The sequence below is a fragment of the Colias philodice genome, chromosome 25 (assembly GCF_061535455.1).
Source record: "Colias philodice isolate Cphi_HAF_F1 chromosome 25, ilColPhil1 Martin Lab GWU primary, whole genome shotgun sequence".
Taxonomy (NCBI): Eukaryota; Metazoa; Arthropoda; class Insecta; order Lepidoptera; family Pieridae; genus Colias; species Colias philodice.
The window spans coordinates 8,270,669-8,290,681 of NC_143110.1; the positions used below are offsets into that span (position 1 = coordinate 8,270,669).

The 20,013-nt window shown below is 35.4% G+C and overlaps 1 protein-coding gene and 1 long non-coding RNA gene across 2 annotated transcripts; both read right to left on the bottom strand.

Moving 5' to 3' along the window:
- Positions 1-1,354: 1,354 nt before the first annotated feature.
- Positions 1,355-9,677, bottom strand: LOC149477544 (myrosinase 1-like). The gene is made up of 11 exons (XM_089711030.1): positions 9,646-9,677; positions 8,745-8,845; positions 6,794-6,941; positions 5,700-5,866; positions 4,893-5,153; positions 4,468-4,553; positions 3,772-3,919; positions 3,163-3,320; positions 2,289-2,441; positions 2,058-2,149; positions 1,355-1,463 (listed from the first exon to the last, which is right to left on the bottom strand). Exons 1-11 carry the CDS (start codon positions 9,675-9,677, stop codon positions 1,355-1,357), a joined length of 1,455 nt encoding a protein of 484 aa, XP_089567156.1.
- An 8,115-nt stretch (positions 9,678-17,792) lies between these two features.
- LOC149477545 (uncharacterized) lies at positions 17,793-20,000 on the bottom strand. The gene is made up of 2 exons (XR_016317614.1): positions 19,204-20,000; positions 17,793-18,382 (listed from the first exon to the last, which is right to left on the bottom strand). It is a non-coding gene; the product is annotated as an uncharacterized LOC149477545 (long non-coding RNA).
- Positions 20,001-20,013: the final 13 nt, after the last annotated feature.

The window sequence follows — 20,013 nt, forward strand, 5'->3', positions numbered from 1 at the left end:
TTATTCGTAGTTACACCGGAAAAGTATGGCATGACACTACCGACTACATCTTTTTTATGGGCTATCGGTAAATTCTAAAATTTTTGTGTTACAAATCGTTTGACTTTCGCTATTTATCCGACGAGTTCGACTAACGCCCACGCGACTAGTCCGCCGGTACTAGCGTTCTGACCATCATTTTTCTTTTTGTCATTGCGTAATAAGATCCCTGTAGAACCGCCATTCTGTTACAAATGACCCGAAATTTTGTGTCAGTATCTCCCGGCCTATGTGTAGCTTTTATTTTGCAATTGTTTATAAATACAGGGTGATGTAATTGGTGTAGTACGAATATCTAAAAATCTATGAAGAATTTTGTGATACAGTAAATGGAAGAATTATAGACTATTTTACAGTATTTAATAAAATCATTTAATTTGTTGTTCATTTTCATTAAAAATGTGGAAATTTGGATGATAAGGATCTTGTTAGAAAAATATAGACTAAAATCGGCATTTTTTTTTCAAAAATCAAATTACCATTTAGTAATCAGAGTTATCACCATTTACATTAATTTACAAACGATGCATATTCAATAGAATTAAAAGACGAGCGAATATGCAAGCCATTCTAAAACTTGAATATTTTGGTCTCGAAGAGCGGCCGTTCCCTGTCATGTCGTATGCGAAGGGACATTATCATTCATGAGTAAGAATTTCTGGTCCATTTTTACTTTGTATGAGACAATACTTTTTAATTTACTACTACTTTTTAATTTACTACCTCCTCGTGTTTTTATACTACCTTTGTAACCAACAAACGCGCTGGGTTCATGCGCCAAAGTAGACTCCTGATCCGGACCCACATTATGATATTCCCGTGATGATATAGATGTACCTCCTGAGGATGCCACAGATGGCTAACTATCCCAAGCGTTTCTCCGGCTCGTGTTCTACGTGGATCCGGATGAAAACCTAACCGGAATCATTGGTGTGTTGGGAGTGAGCGTACACGTGTTATTTGTATTGTTTTTATGATTGTATTGTTGTATGTTTTATTTTACCTGAAATTTAATTATTATTTGATAATTGAATGATTGTTAATACTTTTATCCAATTGATTATTATTAGAATAAATAATTAAGTTCATCAATTGATTTACTTTTAAATTATAATTTTACATGTAAATTATGAGAGCTTTCATAATTATATTTGCATATACATAGTTATTTATCTACAACGCACCATTTTACAATTCAAGTCTAAAATGAAACTAGAGTCGCAGTTATTTTTGAACATACTGTAAGTGAAATTGCATAAGTGTGAGTACTGTGAACATGCCAGCTTTCCCTAATTGACCTATACACATATATGTTTTAAAGTGAGTGATGTTCGATAACATCAGCGTAGTAGTGAGCGGAAGCGCGCGGCGCGCGCGAGCGAAGCGGGTCCGAGAAGTCCACGCGTACTATGCCGAATCTAGACCTGGAAATGTAATATAGTATTAGAGTTGAATATAACTTGAATCAGAACATTTATGTTATTATGTAAGTTTATCAACTTACATAATAACATAAATGTTATATATCTATTATATCTATTGCTCAAATATTGATACAAAAGTTACCCTCCAAGTAATAAGAAAATGCCTATGTTATTTCAGAGGGATAAGAAAAGGATTATTCGAGCCAAGAATGTGTAAGTATGTACTTAGATAAAAATAGTGGTTTAATTTTAATTACATTTTATACCGGTAGTAAAATACTATTAATTTAAATAGATACAAGAGTAAGTAAAGCGCAATACACACTGAGCCCGCCAGGCCGCCGACAAAACCCGGCGACACAACCCTGCGGCCAGTATGAAAAGAATCATGTCGGCAACATGCGCCATGTTGGTGGCTTGGGTACGCCTGCGTTCAGTTGCCGGCAATCACTGACTGCCAAATAAATTTCTCAACATCTCAAGCCGCCGACATGCCGCCGACAAAAAGTTGCCGACATATGTCGGCGGCCCGGCGGGCTCAATGTGTATTGCGCTTAAATAACTTAAATGAGGGTAAAAACAAATCGGACTTACGTATAACCGCTATTCCATTCATAATTGTCAATGAGTGACCACGCGGTGTAGCCGGTCACGTTCACATCATCCTCTGTGATCGCTAGCAGCACCTGCAATTATACATACAGAGTTATATGTACATCCCCGGGTCGGAATCGAACCCACGACCTCTAGCTTGGAAGGCAGGGCAACTACCAACCAAGCCAACCGGTCAGTCAACATACACACACAACATTAACATTAACATACCTGTTCCAAATGGTCCCTGTAGTACTGTATGCGTGTGACGTCATCCAGCTCGTCGCTGGCGGTGGAGAAGCCGTTCTCCGTGATGATGATCTCCAAGTCTCCGAACTGCTCCTTGATCAGGTTTAGTTGCGCGCGGAGACCGGGGGGATTGCTCTGGGAATGTTAATTTGTGTTAAAATTATTATCACATAATGTTTAGAAAAAGCTAATAAATAATTCCTAGTCAATGTGGAAATCTCATCGAAACACGCTAAAATTTAGATAAAATCATGCTCAAATTTCGATTGAATAAAGCAGAGGACAAAACAGTAAATTTTGTGTTTAGCTGAATTATGCTTCACGCGTGGATATATGCCGGGGATGCCTTACTTAATAAACTAACTAAGCGAGAGTAGTGTGTAGTAGTGTATACTGTAGGTAGTAGTGTGTTGTGCCTGGTGTCTATAAATATTACAGGACAATTTTCACACACGGCACGATCTGATCCCATAAGTTAAGCTTTCGCTTGTGTTATGGAAACCAGATGGCTGATAAACATACAATATATACAGGGTATCCCACTATTGCTTTACTAAGCGCGAAGGAACTTGTAGTTTTGCATACACTGATCACGTAAAAATACTTAAACAACAAAATTACGTCTAGCTCACGTGCTGGTGGCAAAGTTGGGCGGGATGCTTGTTATGGGTGTACACATAGAGTTTTAATAATTCATCTATTTGAAAAAAAAAATGCGTCTGGAATTTTATAAATATTTTTTACGTACTCAGCGTATGCAAAACTATAACCTCCTTTGAGCTTAGTATACCAATAGTGGGACACCCTGTATAATTTTAAATAAATACTTATATATACTCTGTGTAATGTAACTCACCACCAACCACTCCACACCGGCTGACCAGCTCGCGTCTGGCACCAGTTCCACTTGTAAGTCAACTTGTCCGTTGGTCGGCCACGTGAGGGTGCTGTTCGCGCGAGCGGTTCGCACTAAGCGGGATGTATAGTAATTTATGCCGTAGTAGTCTGCGGTACCTGGTATATTATGATAAGTTTTTTTAAATGCCTGATGTATATTTTCTCTCTAGACATTTCTCTTTCAAGTCAAAGTCAATAATTTCAATCTTGAACACTAAAAGCGATTTTGTGATCTAAGAGATAGAGAGAGAAAAAATGCGTCTAAAATCCTGTAACTAAATGTATATATCATATTAAACTATTATAATTGTTTTATTTTCTAAAAAGCGATTTGCTTCTGGCACTCGCCGGCTGCTGCCGCGGCACGAAATGATCAATCATTTCATGAAATGAGCAAATCTACGATATGGCAACGACAGATACATGCTTAACCGATTTTTTAAACTTCAAAATGTAGAGCTTGATTTCCCATGGAGATAGAACAAATATGCGATTAAAAACGCGAGCATACAAATTACAATATGTAAGACAACATAGTTCTGATAAAAAACTAACTTCTATTATTTACCTTTGATAAATTCGATTTCTTCGGCAGTGAAGCCAGGCAGCCTGGACGTAGTATATCCTTCCTTCTCACTCTTCTCTGCGATGAAAGACTCAATGCGGGGCGGCCACCCACCCGATTCAGAGTATATGGGGTGGGAGTATAAGAAGCCCTGAATTAACAAACATAGTTCTTATAACGTGAATAAAAATATAAGATTATGATTTATCTTAATACTATTATAAGGGCGAAAGTTTGTATGGATGTTTGTTACTCTTTCACGTAAAAATTACTGAACCGATTACAATGAAATTAAGCACACATATAGAGGGTAACTTGGATAGGATAACACATAGGATAGGTTTTATCCCGGAAATCCCACGGGAACGGGAACTATGCGGGTTTTCCTTTGAAAACGCGGGCGAAGCCGCGGGCGGGAATCTAGTGACTTCATATTTAATTCGGACAATATTCAAAGCAAAACTTTGTGAAATGGCTTACTGAAACATCTTTTTTTTTATAGTGGGGAAATCTTCCAAAGATACCCAAGGCCGCCGGGGAAGGAGCCGTGGGTTATGACGGATTCTTACCGACAAACCTCATTGTGTTCCGTCGAGCCGCTTTAATGATGGGGCCGCGGGTCTTGGTTGGAATTCTTCCGCGACATTACTGAAACATCTGCTCTTATGCCATATTTTATTATCTGATTGTAATACTTACGAGTTGCCTCGCGAGGAATGTGAGCTCTTCATGTTCAGAAGAATGTGGTGCGTAATATACGTGGTGGTTTACTATACCCACTTTACCTGCAATTTGAATATTTATTAGTATAAAATAATACAAAATTGCCGAATGTTTTATGTATATTATGTTTCATTGGGCGAAAAAATAGTTCAAAACGCCTTGTAGTCGCAGTAAAAAAATACACGGTGAAATTCGTGTTGTGGCTTTATTGAAAATGCACACTACAATCATAGAAAAACCACATAGCAGAATTCGTGTTCTATCAGTCATACAAATCGATATCAACGCGTTGTGGCAATCAAAGAAGAGAAGATTTGTACGTAGATAGAAGGTGGATATAGTAAGTAAATGTTTTTTCCTTCTTGCTTTCGAATTAACAAAATCTCTACCTCCTTACTTACCATTATACTTCGCCCTGAATTCCTCATCATAAATCCTATACGCCGTCGCATGGGCAACCATAAGGTTTTTAGCGCATATATAATTGCCTATCCCTGGACTGACTATCCCTGGAGCCAGAGCCCCAGTTTCATAAGCCCCATCGCAAATAACTACAGGTTCGTTGAAGGTAGTCCAGGTTTGGACTCTATCACCAAATAGGGTATAGGCCACACGGGAGTAGTCGCCAAACCATTCCGCTATGAGAGGGTTGGTGAAGCCACCTGCAAGGAGATTTTTTAACTTAAAAGAAGTATAAAATGCATATTATTACATCTGTTTAATTGATCGGATTTCTTTGTGGATAGATATCAATTTGATGTGCTCTATTGATGGTATTTTTAAATTGCTATAATGCTCACTGTCACCAATTAGTAATCAGATAATTATTTGTTGTTATGGTATTATTCCTTTGCCTTTATAAATGTGTTCATTATTGCTTTTCTGGTTAGTATAAATTTTGTTGTGCGTGTTTCGTCATTTTGTTGTATTTATCATGCTAAACACCTAGAACATTGCCCCGTTCCAGCCTTTTAAGACGTCCACTGCAGGACATAGGCCCCTCCCCAAGATTTACATACAGACCGATCACCAGCGGCCTGACTCCAGCGGCCGCCATCTTGATCAGGTCGTCTGTCCATCTTGTTGAAGGCCGTCCCACATTGCGACGTCCTGTACGTGGTCGCCATTCGAGAACGTTTTTGCCACAGAGCATTTAAAATGTAATAAATTCTACATCTATAACCTATACTATTTAAGTGTAATCTAACCTAAATCCTGCAGGTTCTGTGGTAAGTCCCAATGGTAGAGCGTGACCATGGGTTCTATGCCGTTCGCTAACAAACCGTCGATCAGATTGTTGTAGTATCGGGCACCATCTTCGCTTATTTTGTTGGCAAAACCGTTGGGCAGGAGACGTGTCCATGATAAGGAAAATCTATAAAATACAATTTTTATTATATAAGGACTTTGCTCTTTCTTTATAATATGTTTCGATAGATTTTGAAGGTATGACGACATATTATTTGGCGACCTAAAATCTGCCATTTTAAATTATGACTACCTTATGAGTACCTATTTAATTTAAAGCTATAAACGTTTATTGGTAAGTTAACAGTTTCTTTAATAATAATTTATTAATTACTAGCGACCCGCCCCGGCTTCGCACGGGTGCAATGCTGATACTAAATAGGTACACTACAGAAAAACTTTTAACGTTGTATATAAAAACATAGCGGCCCGGCCGGCCGGTACCGCTGCAAACGGTACGTCCCGCAATTTTTAAATCTGTAATATCTTCGAAAATATTCACTTAAATCATACGGTGTAAAGGGCCATATAGATCTATATTAAATGAACAATGTATTCAAGGTATTTAATTGGTTATGGATTAATGCTGTATTGGTTTAAATCGCTTCGAAAATTAGCCATTATTTGACGTAAAAAGTAAATGACAAAAATAAGTTATTGTGGGTAATCCATAAGAGATAGACATATGCCATCGCGGACTTTTCTGTAGACCTTTTTAATGTGTACAATACTTAGTACATTATTTTGATAAAACTCGTAGGGTTCAGCCTGCGTTTGCAATGTAAGCGGAAAAAATGTTATTATTTACGACATCACATTAGAAACCTCAAAAATAACAGTACTTCTCTACTATTTAATGGATGTTATTATACATATAAACCTTCCTCTTGAATCACTCTATCTATTAAAAAAAACCGCATCAAAATCCGTTGTGTAGTTTCAAAGATTTAAGCGTACAAAGGGACATAGAGACATAGGGAAATAGGGACAGAGAATGCGACTTTGTTTTATACTATGTAGTGATAGTGAAGTATCTAATTAATGTAACATTTACCTATAAAAGTGCAGTCCCAAATCTTTAGCTAGCTGTATGTCTGTCTCCCAGAGGTGGTAGGAGTCGCAGGCGATGTCTCCGTTGGAACCATCCAGAATTTTATGTGGTTTATTGTGCGTGAATGTATCCCATATGCTTGGGGTTTTATCTGAAAGTTATTAGTGGAAAATAATTTTAAGACAAGGAGCCGTTAATCTATCCTAATATTATAAAGCTGAAGAGTTTGTTTGTTTGAACGCGCTAATCTCGGGAACTACTGGTCCGATTTGAAAAATTCTTTGGGTGTTAAATAGCCTATTTATCGAGTAAGGCTATAGGCTATATGTATATCATCACGCTAAGACCAACAGGAGCGGAGTAATGCAGGTGAAACTGCGGGGAACAGCTAGTATCAAAATAAAATGCAAAGGTTACCTATAGGGTGAAGGTATTATTTCGTTAATTATTTAATAAAACAGACTGTGTGTCTGTCTATAATTTGTGTTTAAAATGTCTTTGTAAGTTGCCGTATTCTTGAATTGTGGTCAATTTTTATGAAGTTAATACGTTTATTCGGTAGGTATGACAAGAGATAATTTATTTTTACCGAAGTTTATTAAGAGATATCGTTAATCTCTTACAGGCGAATTAGACCGGTTTACGTATAAATATATATATTTTAGTGCAATGCACGTGCCATGGCATCATAAATGATAGTATAAACATACCTACATGATAAGAGAACTGCAAAATTTCTTTGTAATCTCAATAGTTATCTTTGAAGTGGTTTTATCACAAAAATTAAATATAGCCATGTGCTTTATCTGATCTGTAAAAAGTGAATTTGTATTTCAAGTTCATGCAGGAGTGGCATTAGGATTAGTTTTTTTTTATAAGCGAAAACGCGTGGCACGTCAACACTGACCGAGCTGCTTCGCGCAACAATTGCCTCGCGGTTTTTTTTTTGTATTTTCCAAATATCTTTTAAACTACTGAATTGGTTTCGGTGAAAATTTGAAACTATATAACTTATATGTAAATCTTTATTAAAACCTATTTTCAATATTTCTTTGTATTCTTACTATTCTAAAAATACCTAATCAGTTTCTGGGCCTTATCGATACACGATAATTTTAATAATGTGGGATATAATTTAATAATTGAATTATGTATTATTTTTATTGATCCATTTTAGATTAAAAAAAATGTATGCGTGTACTAGAGTACACACGTAAGAAGTGAAACTTCTTTATGACATTAAAAATGTCACGAGTATGGCGTAACGCAAAAATGTCACGCGTACGGCGTAACGCAAAAATGTTACACTAAATTTTTGTCCAACCCCGATAAAGAAGTTTCACTTCAAAAATAGTTATTAGGCGATAGTAGTAGATAGTATTAGAATATTACATATATGGAACGATGTCTGACTCATTTTATTAAAAAAAATGTGTGCGTGTACTAGTGTACACACGTAAGAAGTGAAACTTCTTTATGACCTTATTTTTCAAATATTAATTTACTATATGCAACTTTACAGAAATACGTCGAATCACGCGTGGTAGGGATAATATAAAGATGGCGCGTAACGGAAAAATGTCACGCGTAACGAAAAAATGTTACACTAATTTTTTTTCCAACCCCGATAAAGAAGTTTCACTTCAAAAAATGTTTATAATTTAACATAATAATATGTACCTAATAGAATTATTTAATTTTCAGTTTTTAGTAGTAGGTAGATAGTAGTCCTTCGGGAATCACACAAAATTAAATAGTTCACTCAATAAGTAAATGAAATAACTACCTAATAAATATAATGAATAGTTTCAGTACAGTAGTAGTAAAATCCTCCAATAAAATGAAAGTATCTTATTAAATAGTTGAACATCGAGGCGCGAAATATCGGCTAACTTTTTTATGACGTAACATAAAGCTGTGTAAGTAACTATTCTCTCTGTGGCTGTGTACTCACCGCTCACGTTCCAAGCGCCCTCGACCTGGTAGGCCGCTGTGGCCGCTCCGAACTTGAAGCCCGCCGGGAACTGCTTTGCTGAACATGTCAGCGTCAGTGCACTGAAACCAAATAAAACATCAAGAAACTATATTTGTTCCCAGTGAAATAATATTTTTAAGGCCGGCAACACCTTCACAAATATTTTTGTGATTTGTGAAAGCTCATGGGCGGTGGTGATCGCTCGCTACCGGGCAAACCACAATTTCGATTGCCCGCTTTTTTATTTAAAAAATGTATCACTTATGAGGGCTGGACCATTTTTTGTTACTAATAACATTGCAATGTTGTTTAATCTAATTTTATTAAATTAATAATAATCAGTGCTAACACTGGGGCGGGACATATCAGCAGATTAAGTGACAACAGGTGGACCAACAAAATCCTAGAATGGCGATTCGCCTAATAATCGCCTAATCCTTGGACCGGACAAAGAAAAGTTGGCCGTCAGCCTACTAGATGGGTTGACGACATAGTGAAGATCTTGGGAAGGAATGGCGTGCACATGAAGAGGCCTGTACCCAACTTTGGATTAAACTAACCGGGCTGAAAAAGAAAAAAAAAAGTGCTAACACTTAAATATCTTGCTCTAACTTAAAATTAAATGCCATTATAAAGTTGAATTGGTCCATAACACGTTGCTAGATACAATAGGGTTTAAATCAAGCACTGATTTGAAGAGAAAAAATTATTGGAGATTTTTAATTAAAGATAACGTAAAAATTAAAATAAACTATCATTCTTTCAATAACTAAATTATAAAATTCTTCAGATATTTATAGATAATTTATGAAATAATAAAATATCCTAGGAGTTAAATTTAGAATTTCGGTCAAAAGAAAATAAATAGAAATTCACTTACCTTATAACAAATACTAGTATAAGAGCACGCATGACTTTTATTAAACTCTCGTTATTAAAGTTTAGGAGACTTCTCTGAAGAGACTGTGTTGAAAAGTAAATAGTTCTGATATAAATAAGAAATCTGTTACTTATATTGAAAACGAAAAACAATCGAGTCAGAGTGATAAAATTTGGCGATAATATTTGATTTCTATCGGATCAGAGACGTAAGTAGGTACTTACTAGGTTTACCTACAACTTTAGCTTTACAGTTTAAACTTAATGATGTATCAACATAAAATATATCTACTTGAGTCTTGAAATTGTGCTGTAGAAGAAATAATGAGAAATCAAATGAACACATGGAAAATGTAAAAAAGGTAAGCTGTTATAAGAAAATAGATATTAACTAGATTTCCGCCTGCGGCTTCGCCCGCGTTTTCAAAGGAAAACCCGCATAGTTCCTGTTCCCGTGGGATTTCCGGAATAAAACCTATCCTTTGTGTTAATCCAAGTTACCCTCTATATATGTGCTAAACTTCATTGTAATCGGTTCAGTAGTTTTTACGTGAAAGAGTAGCAAACATCCATACATCCATACTTACAAACTTTCGCCTTTATTAGTAGTAGGATTTAGATTATTTAATCTCCTAGCGAATTTTAAGGGATGGTCTTTTTAATACTAGTACCTAATAATAATAGATACATTACTTCTTAAAAAATTGCGTCTTGTTTAAAACAATTAAAATTTTTGTATCGAATTTTACACTCTAACAAAAACTGTTTTTTAGGATTCCACACCTAAACAGTAAACAAGAAGTTGTTTAACTTATGCTACGGAACCCTTCATAGCGCGAATTAAAACACGCACTTGGCCGGTTTTATTCTACAGTGTATTGGAACAAAATATTTGTTTTTGTCATTCGAAGTAAGTCATGATTATGAAAACAACCGCCTTGCTACAAATTAAATAACAATAATTGTATTTAATTTTAAATTTGTCTGTATGTTTGTCCACAGGAATTAATTATGTATTACAATTATAAGAGAAGGAATTATTGTCTTTTATATCGTAAACAATACCTACCCTACCTAAAATAAGTGCCTTCACATACCAAAAAAGGGACTTATCATAAAACGTATTTTTATTGATATCAATGCAGTTTTGAATACACCTCACCTGTTGGCAAGAGTCAAGACACGAGCGGATAAGATAACCATAGATAACGTCGAGAGGTGACTGAATAGATTATAGAATTAAGATTAACTCGAAGAGGTGACTTCCTGCGTCAAGTAAATTGTAAACACAATTCTCTGACTATTTAATAATAAAAAAATGCAACTATAAATCTAAAGATACCTATTCATAGTCAGTCATTATCATAATCGATTAGGTAGCTTTAATTATCCAGAAAAAAGTTTTTTGTGAACAAAAAAGGATTAGTAGGTGGTAGGATGATTAGGTGTGATAACTCAACAATGACATGAAATTTTTGAATTAAAACTTCTTTATCGGGGTTGGAAAAAAATTTACATTTTTTCGGTACGCGTGACATTTTTCCGTTACCTACGCGCCATCTTTTTCTTATCCCTACCACGCGTTATTCGACGTATTTCTGTAAAGTTGCATATAGTAAATTATTTCTTGAAAAATAAGGTCAAAAAGAAGTTTCACTTCTTACGTGTGTAGGTACACTAAGTACACGCACACATTTTTATTATGTAGTTACATTTATTGATTGCAAAGTCCCACTCGAGGATGATAATCATGATAGGCATGAAAATATGTTTTAGGTAAACGATATAGGTACCTTCAAAGGTATATTGATTTTATATTTAACCAGCTGTCCGCTGCGGCTTCGCAAGGTTAGTTTTTCTAATACAAGCGGAGACAAATCCACCAAACCCAAAACAATTAATGTTTAAAGTTTGATTGTTGAACGCACTAATCTCATCACCACAGGTCCGAATTAAAAATTATTTCACTGTTATATTTATCGAGGAAAGCTAGAGTAAGATCCCAGAGCCGTAAGACATAACTTATTTTCTAAAGCATAATATAAGTTTCGGTTCACAGTAGTCTCTAGTGTGGAGCTCTACCGGTGACACCTGCGCCACCTGAGCCAAAACTTTATTTTTAAATGTCTGATTATATTTTGTGATATTATTAAGATAACTATTACTATGTTATATTTAATCAGTCAGACAAATTGCAATGACCAAATATAGACACAAAAATTACTCAACCATAAGTATACGTAAGTAGTAACGGCTCAAGAGCTATGCTCGGTATTTCTCTAAGGGATAAAATCCGGAACGAAGTCATTCGACAGAGAACTAAGGTTATCGACATAGCTCACCGAATTAGTAAGCTGAAGTGGCAGTGGGCTGGCTGGTCATATTCGCCGCAGAACGGACAACCGCTGGGGCACCGGTGTTGTAAAGTGGAGACCGCGTCTCGGCAAACGTAGTATAGGACGCCCCATAACACGATGGAGCGATGACTTGCGTAAGATAGCAGGGAAAAACTGGCGGCAATAAACCAACAATAGGGCTAAGTGGCGTGCCATGGCCATGGGTGAGACCTACGTCCAACAGTGGACGAACACAGGTTGAAAGAGAACGGCTCTGGGATGGGACCATATGTATCATCACGTATTCTCTCGAGTTTTAAATACAGTTTCGATCGTATGCTTACTCGCTATCGAATACTAAGGTAAGTGAAAACAAGATTCGATTGCTAACATATGGTAAGATAACTACTAAATAGTAAGTAACTACTTACAGTGAAACGTTGAATATTAATTGATTTCCCATAACACAGGCCTTTATCACTTGAAACAATTGATTTGTGCGCTATTTTTTCGGTCGGTCACATGAATAGATATATATACGTCTTAAAAGTATAAAAATTTAAAATGAACTATTTTGTTTTAATGGAGAAAAGAAATACATTATTGATGCAAAATTCCTTTTCAGTGTTTATCTTATACGAATACGACTAGAATAAATACATTTCAAATTAATTAGGTATTTATATTATGATAAAAAGAAGAATTGAATTGACATGAGCGAACTGCAAATATATAAACACACGTTAGTAATTAGTATTTCTGACTTTCTTGCCGTTTCTTCTCCTGAAGACATCTTTTTTTATAGTGGGGAAATCTTCCAAAGATACCCACGGCCCCCGGGGAAGGAGCCGTGGGTTATGTCGGATTCTTACCGACTAAAACCCCACTGTGTGATGGGGCCGCGGGTATTGGTTGGAATTCTTCCGCGACCCTTCAGACACCTTCCGAATCGGTGGTAGTATAAAAGGAATAACTACTTATACTTGTAAAAGTTTACATGACTAAAAATAAATTTAGTTTGAATTTTATTTTTATTATTAGTATTAGTAAATAATAATTGTTGTAACTAATCAGTAATCACTAATACAACTTTCTTTTATATTCCTACCCATATAGGTTAATGATACAATATAGATTTAGAAAGATTAGATAAATCAACAGTTTTAGCCGGCTGTGCTACGGCTACGGCCATACCGCTGCGATTTTAACCGCATAATTTTGTGATCAAACGAACAAAAGCGGCCTCACATGCGGTATAATTTACCCGCGACTGTTTATCACCTCGTTATACATTATTTAATTAGCTTCACCTGAATTTTGTATGTTAATAATAACCGATACCGGCACCTATTTGAATAATTTCGACTCCTTTATATTCGATTTTGATCTGCCTCAACAGTACACATTTAATTCAAACTTTGTACACTTATTCGGGGATGTTTTTTTTACTATATTAATTACTAGCGGTCCGCCCCGGCTTCGCCCGTGGTACATTTTTCGCAATAAAAGGTAGCCTATGTTCTTTCTCAGGGTCTAAAGATTATCTGTGCCAAATTTCATCAAAATCGGTCCAGTAGTTTATGCGTGAAAACCATACATACATACATACAAACTTTTCCTCTTTATAATATTAGTATAGATTGATTTTCTTAACTCTAAAAATACAGTGAATTACATCAGACAGAGCTGTTCACCGTCTAAGATAATATTTAGACTTTGTCTCTGTACATTACATATGTTTTATCACAGACTAATAATAATATACTACGTATACATATACAAGTTTAATGAATTTTATATTGTAATCACCGAATCACGTTGTAGTTGGTAACAAATCAGTCCTATATTATATTGCATGTTCACTAAAATGACTAAACAGAATTATATGAAGTTATAAAGGACGCATATACAAATTGACGCGCATCAATTTTACGTTTTGAGTCATATGCGCTGATTACACCTAACGAGTACAGTGGCGAGTCAGTAAATACGCTCTCGGCCGAGACAGTTGCCGAACCGAGTGGGTGTTTACACGTATTTCACTAGTGGCGAGTCAGTTCAGTTTTGATCACGACGCGGACGTCTGCAATGGATCGAAAAAAAAAAAGAATTTAAACGGGTTTTAAATCGGCTGTTACCAGATATTATTAACGAATTGTGGGATTTATTAGAAATAATAAATAAAAATAATAATTATTTGAAAAAATACAATGACGAAACGAACGAGTGGCGAGTGGCCGAGTGACGCGACGAGTGCGTGTTTATACCTGCCGAGCGGGATAGCGAGTGGGTACTCGGCCGAGTAAACAAATTGGGATTCTAGTGACTGTCTCGCCGCTCTTCTCGGCCGAGTACTCGGCCGAGCACTCGTTGAAGTGTTTATACCAACCGAGCACTCGGCCGAGGACACTGACTCGCCACTGTACTCGTTAGGTGTAATCGCCGCATTACTACTACACGTGCACGGCACGTAGGTAAAAATGCGATAGATATTAGGCTATGTTAGTATAATCACTACATAGTATAAAACAAAGTCGCTTTCTCTGTTCCTATGTCCCTATGTATGCTTAAATCTTTAAAACTACGCAACGGATTTTGATGCGGTTTTTTTAATAGAGTGATTCAAGAGGAAGGTTTTAGTATATGTATAATTTATTATGTTTTAGACAAAGCGGGCAAAGCCGCGGGCGGAAAGCTAGTGTTTTATAAAATATACATCATCCCCGTTAAGTCCAGCCTCTATATTTTATTATTTAGATCGATGTGCATTACGACCCAATGTACTAATAGTCTTCCACGAGAACAAAATATTTGAATTCTGATTCAGAATTGTTTTTGTGTTACATTTAAGGTATCATTTTCATATTTATTTTAGTTTGGCCTAAAAGTTTTATTTAGGATAAATTTTAAGGAATGTTTTTGTCGGGCTTTCTGCTACGTGGAATAAAACTACATACCTACATACATTCATTACCTACCTACCTATGTATCTGATTTATTAAAGTCGAATTATTTTAAAACTAGCTTCCGCCCACGACTTTGCACGTGCATCCCCGTTTTACCCGTTCCCGCAAGAATTTCGGGAAATCCTTTCTTAGCGGATGCCTACGTCCTAACATCTACCTGCATGCCAAATTTCAGCCCGATACGTCCAGTGGTTTGGGCTGTGCGTTGATAGATCACTATATATCAGTCACCTTTGAGTTTTATGTATATAGAAGATAACTGTTTTCTCAACTACTATAAACTATAATAAAATTACAAATTATATGGATAAGACTATAGATTAAGCATAATTTACAACACTGATTATTATCTTAATTTATATTACTTAAGTATAAAAAAAGAAATAAGTATATTACATTTTATAGACATTCACAGGTTACAAACTTTGGGAATTTATTTTAATTTTGTTAATGTTGATATTTTTCATTTCTACTGAAATTAAAGAATGCCTGAATTAAAGAAGGCCAAAGAAAGTAGGTAGTGAAGGTACAATAATTATGCGCACCCAGCACAAACTATTGTTCATGAAATCTATAAAGCCCTTCTATCAGATAGCAGGCAAATAGTTGAGGTCAAAGAACAGAAAAACAGTAGATATGTTTTGTCATAAAGTTAAACAAAAATTGTAGAGCGGGTTAACTATAATACTTTTTAACGTAAGAGCCAAGAGGCACCGTTTCCGAGACACATTATAAGCGAAAACTTATAAAAAAGTTAGAAAAGTGCAAGTGTGCATATTTCAAGTAAAGTTCGTTTGAATTAGTATATAGTATATACTTAAATAAACTTATGGTTTTGTTCTTATTTAACTTTAAATGTACAATCATACAAATAGTACATATTTTTGTAGCCCAGTAGTTTTTATTAGGGTTCCGTAGCCAAAATGGCAAAAACGGAACCCTTATAGTTTCGTCATGTCCGTCTGTCCGTCTGTCCGTCTGTCCGTCTGTCACAGCCGATTTACTCGGAAACTATAAGTACTACAGTGATGAAATTTGATGGGAATATGTGTTGTATGAACCGCTACAAAAATATGACACTAAATAGTAAAAAAAAGAATTGGGGGTGGGGCCCCCCATACATGTAACTGAGGGATGAAATTTTTTTTTTCGATGTACATACCCGTGTGGGGTATCAATGGAAAGGTCTTTTAAAATGATATAAAGTTTTCTAAAAAACATTTTTCTTAAAGTGAACGGTTTTTGAGATATCAGCTCTCAAAGTCGTAAAAAGTATGTCCCCCCCCCTCTATTTTTATAACTACGGGGTATAAAATTCTAAAAAAAATAGAGGTGATGCATGCTAATTAACTCTTTCAACGATTTTTGGTTTGATCAAAGTATCTCTTATAGTTTTTGAGATAGGTTGATTTAACTGTAATTTATTATATTTGCTGCTACGGAACCCTTTGTGCGCGAGCCCGACTCGCACTTGGCCGGTTTTATTTTATGAGCATTTTTGTCTGATCTCGATGACTTCATTGAAAATCTAGCAAGTTATTTTGGTTCACTTCCCGGTTACCGATTAAAGTCGGTTATTTTTAACGCATTTATTTTTATTATATACCGAATTCTTACTGTACTCCTCAAAACGACTTCACCGATTCTCATGAAATTTTGTGTAGGTCGGAGAATCGGCTTACATCTATTTTTCATACCTCTATCTTTAGTCTATACTATATATTAATATTATAAGGAGAGTTTGTTTGAACGCGCTAATCTCAAAAACTATTGGTCCTACTTGAAAGCTTTCGGTGTAGGCTATAAGCTAATATACCTATAAGTAGCTTCACGCTACACACACTAAGACCAACAGGAGCGGAGCACTGCGGGTAAAACCGCTTGGCACAGCTAGTAAGTAATAAGAGTACAGCTATGTAGTTAAATTGTATTTTTGTAAATAAAGTGTAAAGAACTGTATCATCTGTTGATTCTATTTATATATTAAAACTAGCGGTCCGCCCCGGCTTCGCCCGTGGTACATATTTACGTTTTCTCTACATAAAAAAATAATTTGGAAAATCCAAAAGTGCACGCCTCATAATTTTTTTTTAATAAATATTTATTAATTATTATTTTTATTTAATAACAATTAAACCACATCGAATCAGACCCTGAAAAATGAAAGGGTTCTATTCCTGAGCATACTCAAGCGTAAGAGAAAAAAAAAGACTCGATTAGTAAAGTATTTCGGTCGCTATCGTGTTAACAAGAAAAAGGATCCGCACATACAGACACACGGACGTCCAAGACAGAACTTTTTTAAACTGTTTTTTAACTAGTTTAAATAACAAAAATGACATCAAAAATATCATGAACGTTAAAAATAGTGTTTTTTCTTAATATGTGTGTGTATGTATTATCTTACAAGTGCAATGTACGATACATAAAGACATTTTAAGTTTGAAAAATCAGATGTTTTGCGCGAAGTGACAGTAGTACCCACCTCAACGCTTCGCTTATGAGGCGTGCAAAAGAATTGTCGAAATCGGTTCAGCCGTTCTCGAGTTATGCGCTTACCAACACATTTTGCGATTCATTTTTATATATAAGAATGAATAAATGGCTCACTTGATCACAAATTATATATCTATCACACATCAGAAATTATCGCTAAATTTTATCATCCCGGCTCTTCACAAGGTTTCCAACAGCGGCATAGATTTCTTATTTATTTCAGCGCAATTTTATTTTCACAACAGTCTCTGATGAGACTACAAAATTTTTATATCTTCATTATTTAATAACTTTCAACATGCGTGCTCTAATACTTGTATTTGTTATAAGGTAAGTAAATAGCGATTTATAATTTTATTTAATTGTTAAAATTGTCCGTATTTAAGCAAAAAGGAACCACCCAGCAAAAACGCACTTCTGAGATATTAAAGGATTTACAAAAACATTTGCAGCTCTGTCAGATGAAGTAAAATTAAAATTTATTTTATTTAAATTCATTGATAAATTACTTATTTAAGTATGTGTATATAAATTTGCTCTGAATATTCTTAAACTTTCTAGATAATTAAGAAAATGTGCATGTGGTTCCTTTTAACATTTATCAATTGATAGGTTTTCTCTTATACAAAAAGGAACCACATCCCAGGGATTTAATGATATAAATGAAACTATGTATTTATAATATCGTAATTAAAGCTTTAATTAATAAAATATATAAAATAATACTTATATAGGACGTTTATTCGACGTTATCATCAAATTGGATTTCGAAATCCACCGTGTCTAGTCCATCTATGTGGTCTTCTATTGCATCATCACTAATGAGACCGTTATAAAAACTGTGCATCTTGTGGAATGAGATGTAATATGGACTGAATATCGCTAGAAGGTGAAGAAAGCTTCTCCAGAGGCAGCGACGTATAAGGTTCTTCGTTATCTTCTGTAATAAAAAGAAAAAAAGCTTTAATTCAAAAGTACATATATCTCGATGATCAAAACAATAAAGCCGCGTGGCTTTTATACGTAGGTATATGGCGACAGCAAAATATTATTAGTTCTTATAAAGCCGTGTCCCTACTAGACGACTAAGTATGTTGTATGTACATGCGCCATGTACAAAAAACTGGCTAAGTGGGAGTCGGACTCGCGCAACGAAGAGTTCCGTACCATTATCTATAAAAACGGCAAAAAAATCACGGCTTATTGTATGGGAGTTTCTTAAATATTTATTAAGCTATTGCATAGCTTCTATCGCGGGCCTTGAGCGCGGGGACTGAATCGAGAAATTCCGTAACGAAAAAACCTCACTCCGACGGGCTCGGAGGTGTGGCTTGAAGGCATGCTATGCAATAGCTTTACCGCGGCAGTCCCCGAGTGCCACACGTCTTTTTTTATTCTGTTTTTTAGTATTTGTTGTTACAGCGGCATCAGAAATACATCTAAACGTATTTTACCAAAATAGTAGGTAGGTACCTAGATCATCGACAGTTATTTTTAAAACAGGGTTTAGACTTTAGTAGTTTCATCTCACAATGACAGATGAATCGTAACAAAATGATCTCTTAATTCGACTCGCCGCGCCTTCGTGAACAACGACATTGTCGTTAAAATACGTAAATCCACAGAGGATTCCTCTTGTACTTACTTAATGAACTATCTTCTTAAAATCACACCACAATCGGGAATGAATCAAAAGTGGATAAAGCGTACCTGCATCTCAGATTCAATAAGTACTTAAATGCATTAAATAAAACTACTTACCCGTTGTATCTTCATTATTATCTTCGGTGTTCGTCTCCAATGCTTTTCTTACCCATTGCTTGCTTATTTATTTATTACTAAACATTTTCACATTTAATTTTAAAGGTAATTAACAAAAACAATAGAACTTACTTCGCGGAGGAAAAAAACACCGTCACGTATTCGAACTACTTCGCTGAATGTCACCTATATTGACAGATGTTCGACGTTTTACTTTAAAAATTGGAGTTTTGCACTTTGAGCTATTTAAGTAATGAAATACGTTGTTTAAAGATGAGAAGCATTGTAACAAGTCAAGGCATTTGGTTCCATATAGCGATGATGGGTTTCAGAATGTTTTACAATATTTATTTATGCATAATAGAACCGAATGCTTGTGGTTTTATTTTGCAATAAAAAATTACAATTAAATTATGTATTTATTTTACGCATAACCATACCACAGAAACCTGGTTCCATTTTGTGTATTAAAAATAATTGTTATTAATAGAAATATGTGTAATGTATAATGGTACCAAGTAGGTGTGGATCTGTTTTGTATAAAATGACATGATAGTAATATCGTTTATTTGTTTGAACAAAGCAGTCCCGTGGTGCTGTGGTTCGGTTTTGCTTAATATGGTATTATTCGTTGTTGCTGGTGGTTCCTTTCTGCTTTTAGTATACCTTGTTTCCAACGTAAAAATCATGTGGTTCTTGTTTGTATAAGAATTTAGACCACTTTTGGATGAGTATTCTTCAATAAAACCAAAAAACGAAATTTGTCGAGTGGTTCCATTTTGCATAAATACGGACAATTATAGTGTGAAA

Excerpts from the sequence above, each read along its gene's own strand:
- LOC149477544 (XM_089711030.1), bottom strand. The coding sequence starts at position 9,677 with ATGCGTGCTCTTATACTAGTATTTGTTATAAG. Across the intron at positions 4,554-4,892 it reads ATTCAGGGCGAAGTATAATG|GTAAAGTGGGTATAGTAAAC; the intron begins GTAAGTAAGGAG and ends TTCAAATTGCAG. Across the intron at positions 1,464-2,057 it reads GAATGGAATAGCGGTTATAC|GTCTAGATTCGGCATAGTAC; the intron begins GTAAGTCCGATT and ends TTACATTTCCAG.